At 42.1% G+C, this 13,029-nt stretch overlaps 1 protein-coding gene across 1 annotated transcript in view; it reads left to right on the top strand.

Annotated features, from left to right (window-relative positions):
- The window catches only part of LOC310995925 (leucine-rich repeat and fibronectin type III domain-containing protein 1-like protein), a gene marked incomplete at its 5' end in the record, with an annotated part of 73,129 nt that extends 69,598 nt beyond the window's left edge, over nucleotides 1-3,531 (top strand). The window contains 2 exons of the mRNA XM_083985137.1: nucleotides 561-813; nucleotides 3,393-3,531. Coding sequence (XP_083841263.1) covers nucleotides 561-813; nucleotides 3,393-3,517 — 378 coding nt within the window. The 3' untranslated portion in view covers nucleotides 3,518-3,531. The remainder of the gene's footprint in view (nucleotides 1-560; nucleotides 814-3,392) is intronic.
- Nucleotides 3,532-13,029: the final 9,498 nt, after the last annotated feature.

The raw sequence follows: 13,029 nt of genomic DNA, 5'->3' as shown, positions 1-13,029 counted from the left end.
CAATTTGTACAGTACGCTCTGCAGAGACTGGCTCAGTGTCTCTGAGGTCAGACCTCACACTGAGGTAAAAAGCAGCTTTATAAAAGCAGTTTGTTTCATTACAGCTGCAAGTCTTGAGTCTGAGATTAAAGGAATAGTGCACCAAAAAATGAAATTCAGTCATTATTCACTCACTCTCCCGATGAATACTCCTAAGTAGTTTTTTATTCCTCAAAGTGCATCTGACTATATATAATAATGAATTTTGAAATGAGCGGAACACGCAGCGGCCCGGGCCCGTTACTGCTAGGAAAGATATAGTTAGTAAGGGTAGGTAGGTGAAGTTAGGTAGTTAGTGTGCGTGGTTAGCTGGGGGCTTGTGATCCCAAATTGCATATAAGATGCAAAATGTTTATTTTCTATTTTCTATTTTACTTGTGTTTGTCTTGTTGTTTGTGTTGTATGATGAACTCCTTAATAAAAAGAAAAGAAAGAAAAAATAATGAATTTAATTTTTTGGGGAACTATTCCTTTAAATCACCTCTTTGAGAGACTAACAGTTCTGAATCCTGTCTCCTCAGTTCCTGGGTGGAACCATGATCATCATCATCGGGGGGATCATCGTGGCCTCCGTCCTCGTCTTCATCTTCATCCTCCTGATGAAGTACAAGCTGCACAGCAACCACTACAAGCAGAAAGCCGCCGCGCGCCACGCCAACGTCTGCTCCCAGACCAACGGAGGAGGAGGAGGAGGAGGAGGAGGAGGAGGAGGAGGAGGAGGAGGAGGAACCAACATCGTGGCTCTGCCTCCGTCCTCCTCCTCTGCGGGCCAAGGTGAGCATTTTTCGCTGACGATACAAACCTCTTTGTCACCGACAAGAATTTTGATTCCTTCATTGCTAAAGCTAATACTGGACTTCTCCATTTTTCTCATTGTTTTAAGTTAAATAAGTTATCACTGAATGTCAAAAAATCTAATTTCATTATTTTCAGAAATAAAAACTTATTATTATATTGCAGATAAAGCTAAAGCCAGGGACACACCGAGCCGACCGTCGGGCGTCGGCAGCTCGTCTGTTTGGTGTGTTCCTCTCCGTCGGGGAGCCTCGGGTCTTGTCGGGTCTCGTCGGGGCCGATTGAACATGCTCAGTCGGGACTCGTCGGCCGTCGGGAGAGTAGACTCGTCGGGTACTCTGATTGGCTGTGTGCTAGCTATGGCGATTCTGATTGGCGGTGCCCTAAGCGAATCAGCGCGGTGTGTGGGAGGGACGGAAGTGACCACAGTAAACAAACGGTGCTCTAGCCTGTGCTACAGTAAAAATGGTATACAAAATAAAAAGAGGAGTAAAGCAATATATTAAGCGGCAATATATATATATTTAAACATCAAAGATGTTCAATCAAACCCACATAGTTTGAAACAACGTTCAAAACACACACAGCTCACAACTAAGCATATAAAGCCCGCTAGCTTAATGCTAATGTGTAATGTAAAACACCATAGACGGGCTAACAGAAATTAGCATCGGCTATCGCCAATTCGCGGCAACCGAGCCACAGCAGCTGCTAAAACTGTTTTAATTTAGGCTTAGCGCTGTTAAAACGTGGCTGGTTAAACTGTTTTGGGGAGATAAATGTTGGTCTCATTGATGAAATTAACTGTGGCAGTGGCATTAGTTTGTTTGAATGAACAGTGAGCAGGGCTGCCCCTGGTCTGTATTGGTCTGTATTTCTATGGGGGAGTCCTCGCCGCTCAATCGCTCTGGTCGGCAGTCGGGGCAGTGTGTTTCACTTTTTCCTTTCTCCCGACGAGAGGCGACAGACTCGTCGCCCAAAGCCGTCGGCGTCGGGAAGCGTCGTGGCGGTGTGTTCCTGGCTTAACATTTATATCAATGATACCGTACTTGCACAAGTTTCATCAGCGAAGTTCTCGGGTGTCTACATTGATGAAAAACTTTGCTTTAAGAATCATTGTGAATTTGTTTGTAAAAAGGTTTCAAAATCTTTAGGCATTATAAAAAGGGTAAAACAACATTTGAAAAAAAGTACACTTCTAATCTTGTATTACAGTTTAATCTATTCTCACATTTCATACTGCAATATAATTTGGGCCAGCACCTACTCTTCTTATTTACAAGCAATTCACAGATGTCAGAAATCCTTTGTAAGAATAGCCACCAACTCTTCCTATCTAGCCCCAACAAAACCACTATTTAAACAATTACAACTTCTTACAATTTATGAGGTGACTAAGTACCAAACAGGGGTTCTTATGTATAAAGTAATTTGCGTCCTGCATCTCTACCTATTTTTTTTCAAAGTTACTTTGAGTTTAACTCACATTACCATGCATATTCTACAAGAAGAAAGAATGATTTACACATTCCTTTCTGTAGGACCTCTGTTGCTAAATTCTCATTTGTCTATCAAGGTGCAGTGCTGTGGAATGATAGAAAACATTAGTAGATGGAAACAGGGGTCCACGAGCACATACTGATTTTTTTTCCCCACCTGTTTTTTCTTAATCTTTAAAGTGTCTATTTTAAGATTCTGACAGGTACCAGGGTGAAAAAAATGTCCCATGGTGTTTATTTTTAACCCTTTACTGCCCCTATCCCAAATTCGAGGCTGAAAAAACTGAAAATGAAATTGGCATAGCTCTTTAAGTAAACAACTCACAGAGACAAATTAACACGTTTTTCTACACAATTTGGGGCCAAGGAATTCAATAGAATAGTTATTTTTAAGTTTTTAACACATCCTGACTTGATTTTGGGACAAAAATATCAAAAATTAGCTGACAATTCTAAAATCGTATGTATATTTTCCCCTATACCAAAATCCTGTGCACTGAATGAAAACATTTTGAGATCTTTCTTAATCTTTAAAGTGTCTACTTTAAGACTCTAAAAGGTACCAGGATGAAAAGATGTCCCATGGTGTTTATTTTTAACCCTTTACTGCACCTATTCTTTTAGAATCATGTTTCTCTTTAAATACATTTAAAACCAAGCTCAAACAATACTTCCAGACCTAGTCACATCCTTGCATCATTGGGTTTTGTATGTATTTTATTTTTTATTTATTTTGCTATACTAATGGTGAATGTTATATCTGTGTATGAGACGAAGATATGCACTTGTGTGTGTGCATATGTGATTGAAGAGGGGGGGGTATACGGTGGGGAGGGGGGAGTAAAATCTTAAGAAAAGTTGTTCATAGGTTTAAAGGGGGAGGTCGCTTTATGATCTTTCCTGCACATTTTTTTTGTCTTTTACTGATCTTGTACTTGTACCAGTTGTATGTCTGTTGGTGCAAACAATAAAACAAAACAAACAACCAGATGTGACCCCCCCTCCTCTTTGTCCCCCCCCCCGCCTCTGATAATCTGACCCCGTGCTGTCGTCCCGCAGGTGGAGTCGCAAATAAAACCTCCCAACCGTCGTCGTCGTCAGAGGGGATGGGAGGAGCCTCGCTTCGAGGCACGACTGTAGTGGACTTGAACCCCACCCAGGAGGATGACGCCATCTCCCAATAACACATGAAAAACTGTCAGTCCATCCCACAACCCATCAGTCTTTAAACCCAAAACAATACTCCACCTCCCATCCCCTGTTTTTCTTTTCTTTTCTTTTTTGTTTGTTTCTTTTTATTTGTTGCTGGTGCCTGGAACCAACCTCCACTTCACGCCGAGGAACCGCTCCGTTCAACGGTGAGTAGCTGCTGTCGGGACGGGAGGGGAGGGAAGGGGGGAAGGATGGAGGTGAGAGTCATTCACTTCCTGATGTACTGTAATTTACAGTTGAGGATTAGAGCCGCTGTGGAAAAGAGAGTTCTGACTTTAAACTCAGAATTCTGAGATTATAGACAACAACAACAACAAAACTAGAGAATTCATTTCCTGAAGGAAATACGGGTGAATGCTGAAAGCTGGAAGCTGAATGAGCTGAATAAATTGATAAAACAATGCAGAATTAAGTGAAGAAACTGCTGAAGCAATCTTGAAGAGATGAAACAATATATGAAGAGTATGAAATGATTGGAAATTATTTGAATTGTTGAAGAAATTGAAAGGCTAAAGTCTACTAAGATTGATTTATTAATTTAATTTAAAACTGACAGCTTGAAAACATTTTTGAACCATTACTAATATAGATGAAACAGTATCTGAAGAGTAAAAGTAGAATAATATAGAAGTAGTTACAATCATTTAAAGGGAAGAATAGGTAAAAATAAAAAGTCAGAATTTAAACTCAGAATTCAGACTTTTTTTTTGTTGTTAAAAAAAAAAAAATCTCCTCATCTATAATCTCAGAATTCTGAGTTGAAAGTCAGAACTCACTTTTTTTTCCCCCACAGCGGCCCTAATCCTCTTCTGTAGTAACTGGGGTATTGTTTTTCATTGATTCTCGGAAAACGTAACCAGATTAGACAGGGCAGGTTTGTCTCAAAGGTCTTTACTCAGCATCATAACAACATCCTCTGACCTTAGACCCTCACATCCACTGGGGAAAAACTCCCAAGAAAAAACTGCAACAGGAGAAACCTCAGAGTGAGACACAGAGGAGGAGGAATCCCTCACCCAGGAGATGTTGTGAACAGACAAGAAAACACTTTACAACATGGAATATGGGATGGAGCATGGGATAGGTCAGTCAGCAAGAACTGGTGAAGGCAGCTTCAAGTTTAGGAATACAGGCAGTAGAGATTTTTAGATTAACACTAGTGCAATGCTCTATATCTCATCTTAGTCCATACCTTAGCTGTGAATTCATGTATCACTATAATTAAATGAAGTGGGGAAAAAAAGCCATGAAAAACCATGACATACATTTTGAAGGTGTAATTGGAAACTTGTGAACTTGTAACCCAGGAGCAAACAGACCATCATTTCACACTGGATGGCTGGTTGTTTCTTGAATTCAAGAAATATACATTAAAAAAAAGTACATTTCATTTCACAGCAAAGGGCCACCGGTCAGATTCAAACCCGACCAGATAAACCCCCCAGGCGCTGGGCGGGATCTACCGGCTGTTGAACAACGCTTAAATCCACATTGTATTCATTAGGATTATCCAAAATGAACCCGACATCCCTGCTCCCACATATGTGGGTGTAACTCGTGTTTTTTTCTTGCTTGAATGAATTCAGTTCAATATGACACACCTCAGACTTAATGCAGCATAGAAAGAGACAGAGAGAGAGAGAGAGAGAGTTTCAAGTGACGTCTGTTTGAAATTGAAATGTGAAACAGCCAGAGAGAGGAAGGGATGGAGGGGAGAGGCAGCGAACCATGCAGACAAAGTTCATTCAGCCTGCACCACTGAGCACCAACTGAACAGCCCTATTAGAAATACACTTTAATGAACAGTCACTCACCTGGATAAGGCACAAACACACACACACACACATACACACACACACAGTTGGATGTTGCAACCATGCAGAATTGCTACCTCAGGGTGAGTAAAAAAGGCATCACCCACTTTATCAAGCTGCAAAAGACACACACATGCACACACACACACACACACACACACACACACACACACACACACACACACACACACACACACACACACACACACACACACACACACACACACCTGTGCAGTTTCCTGCCCAGTAAACAGATTGTAACAGCCCCATTGATTTCATATTAATAGAGACTATGAAAATCAATACAGGGCAACACTGTGTTAAAACAGCAGCCATAAAAACCACAACGTCTCATTGCTCTGTTCAGTACATGTGTAAAGTTCACTGATTCTCATGTAATGATCAGTGGTCTTTAAGCTGCCTCGCATAGGTAACCTCGGTAACCTCAGTGTTCCTCAGCACAGAAACAGGTTATATGTGTCACAGGTTTATGTCATGGCCCACGTTTGAATTATTTGAAATACCTTCATTCATTTTCTATACGGCTTATCCGGATGGTGGGTGAGCTGGAGCCTCATCTCAGCTGACTTTGGTCGAGAGGCGGGGTCAGGGCCCTTGTATCCACCACTTTATTTTCCCATGATCCATTGCGTCACACCACAACGGAAGTCGGTTTTCAACTTCCGTTTCACCCCGTAGTAGCATTCTAGCGAGCGGCTAACTGGTAGCGCTAGCCACCGGTCCTAGGCACCAAATGTGGGGGCTCCAGGCTGCCAAAACCGCCCTGACTAATCTGATGTTTGTTAAGTCTCCAAAACAAATTACCGAACAAACACCACCACTTCTGTGTGCACGCCTCTGCAACTAGGCAGGTTATCGTAGCCGTTAGCTTCGCTGCTGCTGACAGCTAAGCTAACAGCAGCAGCAAACCAACATCAGGACGTCAGCTGTTAAAACCATAGATATATAAACGTAGATGCCGCGTTCTATATCTGGCGATACGTCAGCGGGGCCGCCATATTGTGCAGGACACAGAACGTCTAAGCCTGTGAATATTCTCATTTGTCCAGGTCCAAGAGGCTTCATCAGTTGCGTAGCTGAACTGATGAAGCCTCTTAGATGAGAGGTGAAACGTCTTCCTAGACAAAATAACCGAGTCCAGTTGCGTTTGATTTAAATTTCTTTGGGGATATCTACAGGTCTACAGCTCTAGGTCACTGAATTGTTAGACTACACTACAGTAGGTCATTTCAATTTGCGCGTCTGTGTGTTTTCCTTTTTATTTTTTATATAATATTCATATGCGGATCAAGAGTGAGCGAGTGAGCGCGAGAGAAACAGCAGATGCACCAGATGCAGGTTGACCGGGCAAAAACTCAAACGAGACGGTTAAAGCAGATATCAGTGGAATGTTTTTGTTAATATAAGTCCTAAATAGTCCTATTTTCCGTCAGCAATCACTTACATGAAGTATTTCAGCCTAAACACGAGTCTCTCCGTCACTCTGCTCTGCTGTAACCCGAGGAGAAAATTTTCCTTGTGGGATACAAGTGTTATCCAATGAGGAGAGAGAACGGCATGAAGGGCTGTGTGTGCAGCCAAGGGATGCGCGTGAATGTGGTGACGTAGCACGAGGACCAATTGATGCCTGACAAGGGCGGGGGCTGCTAACTCATGGTGCGTTCAAAGAAACTCGTACTTTGTGTTTTTCCTTCCTGTGAAGTCATACCAGTTCGATCTGGTACGAGTTCACGGGTCGGAAGTTACGAGTGGCCGTTATAGGGAACTTTCACAGACAACAGGATGGTAAAAACACGAGCTACGGGTTACCTGGAACGCTACCAAGTCGTAGTTGTGACTTGAAGCTGTAACTTACGGTTTCAAAAGCCTGCCTTGAACGCAGCATTAGCCGAAACGGCCGTGAAGCTGATATCTGCTTTAAAGAGAGGAAAAACACAGAATATACAATAAGAGACTTTGAGTGGATCTGATGGCTCAGGTTTAGTGATGAGAAAACTGTCACTGTCAGCTGCTGCTCCAAACAGTCACTAACTTTAATTTGAAGGGATTAGATGTTGATTTTGTTAACAGGGACTTTGTTGCACCCAGACATTAAGCATATCACCGTGGTGCGTCTTTTTTATACAGTCTATGGGTGCGTCTTGAAATCCCTCTTTGTGCAAAGCGGGAGATGACAGAAAGAGTCTGAGAACTACTTAATTGAAGCTACATTGTTGCGAGTTGGCTCCGGCGTACCTACAGGAAGCTCTGCGCCGTGCGCACTGTTTCAGCTGCTTCTAGGATAATGTAGTTAACGTCCCCAGCGTAAATGACGCCTGTGAATAGATTTAATCAAAATCTGGGGTTACAACCATGGTTACAGCGTTTAGAACGGCAGTCCTTTAGAACTTATGCCCTGCACAACATGGCCGCCAGCAGACGCATGGTGGCGCTGTTCGGCAGTATGGAACGCGGCATCTACGTTTATATATCTATGGTTAAAACCCTCCCGTTGTCGGACACAACATGAAACTACTCCAGTTAGCTCAGTCATGTTGTAACTAGGATATTAAAAATAAAAAGATTTAAAAAAAATTTCATGGGCCGTTTATTGAGTTATTTAAGACACTGCTAATGGCTAACAGCTAACGGTTAGCCCAGCTAATGTTAATCTAAAATGTAATGAATGGAGTGTCATGGCGACACCCAGCGTCGTTCTCTGGAAAGTGGTGTATAGGGGAGAAAGGTGATGATAATTCTAGGGGCCCAGCACCCAGTAGGGCCCACAAAAACCCAATAAATCTAATCTTTGTACTGATTTATTCTGCATAAGACCCTGACTAATGACTCATAGTAATACTGCATTAGCATCAAAACACAGTAGGCTAAATAAAAAATGATAATACATACATAGTCTAAGAAAAAAAAGTGGAAAAGTCTGGGGGTAGGGGCCCACTTTAGTATTCTTTCAGGGGGCCCAGGATTCCTAGCAACGGCCCTGGGCGGGGTACACCCTGGACAGGTCGCCAGTGTATCGCAGGGCTAACATATAGACAGATCATTCACACTCTCATTCACACCTATGTATGGACAATTTAGAGTTGCCAATTAACCTAACCTGCATGTCTTTGGTTTTGTGGGAGGAAGCCATAGTACCCAGAGAGAACCCACGCATGCATGGGGAGAACATGCAAACTAACCACTCAGCCTTTTTTTTTTTTTTACCTTTTAGGGTAATTATATTTTTTACAAACAAATTTCAAAGGCCTCATTGCCGCAGTTGAGAACAAACAGCTGCACAACCCCAAACACAATGAGAATGTAATTTGATTTATTTCAATCACACTAAACAGACACAGATTTGCACATGGTGGGCAGACAAACACACACACACACACACCGCACACACACATGCTTCTACACATGCCACATTATGAATATGCATGCCATGCCACCTGACAATAACAACACAATTAGTTCCAGGCCTGTAGATCAAATCCTGGCTGTATAACTGCGATGTCACTGAGACAAAAACTGAGCTGCAATTTCATCTGGATTTACCGTACGGTGATCACTCACAGAGAAACTTAGAAGGGACAGATGGACTTTTTCAGGCTTTTCCCTTTATTACGATCATAATGACAGAAAGATGGGGGAATTGCACACACAGCAGAGGGCCACAGGCCAGACAGTAACCCAGACTGCCACAGCAAGGACTGAAACCCAAATGGCCTGAGACAGACGATCTTTTTCATTTAATCTCTCACACGGAGCACATAGCACTTAGATTTTATTTACTTCAACTCCAGAGGGGAACAGACTTTTATTAGAGACAGGTCTTTATGTCCCAGTCTCTGTTTGATATGTAGCGTTCGTCGGTCATAGTCATTAGTACGAAGCCTCGTTACTGACGCATCTCTCTCTCCGGCTCTCTCTGCTCAGTGTGTCTTGTGTCAGTTCTTCGTCTCCCTCCTTTAACACAGCTGTAATGAAAGCAGTGTATTGTAATGGAGGTGTGGCTCAGTGTATTGGAAGTGCTCCTCCACTTCCCTGCAGTTGCCGAGCAGCCTGACAAACCAGAGCGGCTCGGTAGATTGCAGCCGACCAGGGATAGAAATATTATCAGTCAGTCAGCAATATTCTTGTTTGTAAGTATATTTTTTGGGGCTTTTTGCCTTTATTCAATAGTGTAGTGGTAGAGAGAGGGGGAATGACATGCAGCAGAGGAAGAGCACGCAATGTAGCGCCCCTTATCTTAGTAGATCCGGCCCAGAGTCGTTTATTAATGGGAAACACCGGATGCGCTGGTTGATAGTTTTGTTTTTAAATAGGCTATAGGTGGTTACCTATAGTTTTAATTAAAGGGATAGTTAAGTTCACCCAAAATTCAAATTGCACTCATTATCTACTCCCCCTCATGCGGACTAAGGGCTGGGAGAAGCTTCAGAGTCCTCCGTGGCTTCTCTGAGTTACAGGGGGTCTCGGCGTAGCAGTGCATGTCCATATAACGGTTGCAAATGGATACCAACTGTCTTCGTAACAAAAAGACACACCAAAAAACATCCAAATACCTCCATGCTGCTCGTATGTAATGTCCGTCTTGTATTGAAGCCCCGAAATGCGAAATTGTTCCGAAAAAAATTAAATAAGTCTATATTTCAAGCTTGTTTTGTAGCCTCCTCTTCCCGGTCCGTCCAAATCACACGAGATTAGATTCCGCTACAAAACAAGCTTGAAATATAGACTTATTAATTTTTTTCGGAACAATTTCGCATGTCGGGGCTTCAATACAAGACAGACATTACATACGAGCAGCATGGAGGTATTTGGATGTTTTTTGGTGTGTCTTTTTGTTACGAAGACAGTTGGTATCCATTTGCAACCGTAATACGGACATGCACTGCTACGCCGAGACCCCCTGTAACTCAGAGAAGCCACGGAGGACTCTGAAACTTCTCCCAGCCCTTAGTCCACATGAGGGGGAGTAGATAATGAGTGAAATTTGAATTTTGGGTGAACTATCCTTTTAAGGCATGTTTTACTCTATAATACTGCAAGGACTGGCTATTTTTGAGCTTGCTGTCTCTCCTATAATATATATATATATATATATTGTCCTGTACATGGCAGGTACCAAACAAAACAGACCTAAAATGACAGTAATTTGGTTGAATTCAGTTGGTGGTTGTGTGTTGCCCGGTGTTATGTGCGTAATGGGAAGAGCGCCTTTGCGCGCGCACTGTTTGCATGCGTAGGCAGGGGCCCGTGGCGAGTTTGTGTCCAGGGCCCGTGGTCATGATAATCCGTCTATGCTGTGAAGAACAGTCATACTGTCCTCTTCACCAGACCTAGGAACAGCTCCACCATCGTTTCTTCATCCTTTTCTTTTCCGTGTCTGTCAATCAGTAGCCTTGATTGAATGTTTGTCGTCACGCCTCCCTGATGGCCTGAACTCGTGCAGCGTGGTGATTGATGATTGGTCGGGGTGATACTTGTAGCGTTGCCAGTCTCCTGACCAAGACACGGCAAGAATTTATGCCACTGTGATCATTTAATTTAATTGGTGACCATCATGAAAGACGAAAAAATGGTGCAGTCTGAACCGGCTTTCTTTCCACCTGCATGAGTAGCAGATATAAAATTCATAAAAAATCATCATAATCCCTTCATAATAGATGATATAGATGTTTAATACTTGGAACAAAATGTGCACAGATCACCTCTTGTTGATGTGATTGTGTGGTGATTTATTTACATTTTCACATTTTTTTTAATACAGAGAGGTATTCTCAGTGTGGCTCCGCCAATGACAATGAAAATGAACACACACACACACACACACACACACACACACACACACACCCCTCCCTGTAGTCATTTGTTTGATTTTAATGAGTTGTTTTGTTTTGATGCTTCCTTTCTCTTCTCCACTCCTTTCATTTCTGAGTTCAAGGTCGTTTTGTTTGTCTGTTATCTGACACTGTAGCTTTTTCTCTTTATCTTGTGAGCTTTCTTCAACCCGTTTCAGTCTAAAATTGAGATGTATACCCTAATGTGAGGTAGCTATCAAAGCTCTGGAGGACCCCCCCACCCCGTCTCCCCCCCCCCCATACAATTTATGAACTGTTTCTCTTCTTTTATCTTTGTGTGAATTGAATCATTGGCCCTGAATCGTTGAATGGATGTGGAGTGTATCACTGATGCTTTGCGGGTGAGCAGCTTCATTCACTGTTTAACTAAACAAGCAGAGCCTATGTGTCTGCAGTAGGGTACAATACGCATGTCTATGCAACCAGACACAGACACACACAGGCTGTGCATGACCTTATCCTCCCTCACAGTGAAAAGATTTTACAGGCAATACGACAGGAACATGACAGAGGATGATCTTTTCTCTGCCATCGGGCTCCGCATTGGCCTTGTTCACATTTTCTGTGTCAGTAATTGAAGATGACTTCCTTTCAGAGTGATGTACTCACACTGTTCCTTTGACATTTTACTTCTTTGACCCCATTTCCCTCACAGTGTCTGGACATGTCACACGAGTCGAGAAAATCACACATGCGAGTGGAAGGTCACATAGAATACACTGAAATCACAGGGCCCATCCACAAATGTTTTTTTTTTTTTTTATTGTTTGTGCGTTTCTTCCACGTGGAAACTGCGTTGTGGGAGCCCTAATATGGTACCTTTTGGAAATGGGTCCCAGAGTGGATAAAGTTTTTGTGTACACCATCAAAGCTTCAGCTTCAGTTGAAAACAAACCCTCCACAGATACCGTAGCCACCGCCGCTGCCCCTGTTAGCGCCTCTTCCTGCTCTTCACCCTCCCCTTTGTCCTCATTCTCCATACCATCACTCTATCCTGGAGAGAAGGCATCTGTGAATCTCCACCGCCATCCTCCACTCTCACTGTTTTTTTTTTTTGGAATAACAAAAGTAAAGCAGTCCATTGTGCTAACTCGCTAACTAGCGGCCATGCACTGTCACTGCCCAATTTGCATCGCTGCCCGACTTGTGTGAATACTGGTCTCACTGCAAAAACTCAAAATCTTTCCAAGAATATTTGTCTTATTTCTTGTCAAAATGTCTCATTTCTGGTCAAAACTAATCTCTTTCCACTTAAAATAAGACTCATCACCTAAAAAGGAACTTGTTTTTAGACACTTTTTACTTCTTTCAACAAATTTTCACTTGAAATAAGTAGAAAATCTGCCAGTGAAAGCAAGTTTTTTGTGCTTGTAATAAGAAAGAAAAACTTGCTCCACTGTCAGATTTTTCTACTTATTTCAATTGAAAATATGCTTGAAAGAAGTAAAAAGTGTCTAAAAACAAGTTCATTTTTAGGTGATCAGTCTTATTTTAAGTATAATGAGATTTGTTTTGACTAGAAATCACATTTTGACTAGAAATAAGACAAATATTCTTGGTTAGATATTTGAGTTTTTGTAGTGCACGTGACAGCAAACCACCTAGAGGACAGTCTCACTCAACATAAACTACCCGAATATATAATTATAGAAATATAGAAAACTACGACGGAGTATTAGGGCCACATTGACAAATAAAAAAATCACAAACTTTGAGAATAAAGTCGTAAATTTAAGACCTTGTTCTCGTAAATTTATTAATTATATTATATTAATCATATTAATTTATGACTTTATTCTC

The sequence above is a fragment of the Trachurus trachurus genome, assembly GCF_905171665.1.
Source record: "Trachurus trachurus genome assembly, chromosome: 13".
Lineage (NCBI taxonomy): Eukaryota > Metazoa > Chordata > Actinopteri > Carangiformes > Carangidae > Trachurus > Trachurus trachurus.
Note: the sequence above shows the minus strand (reverse complement) of the source record. Positions and strands in the feature narration are given on the sequence as shown.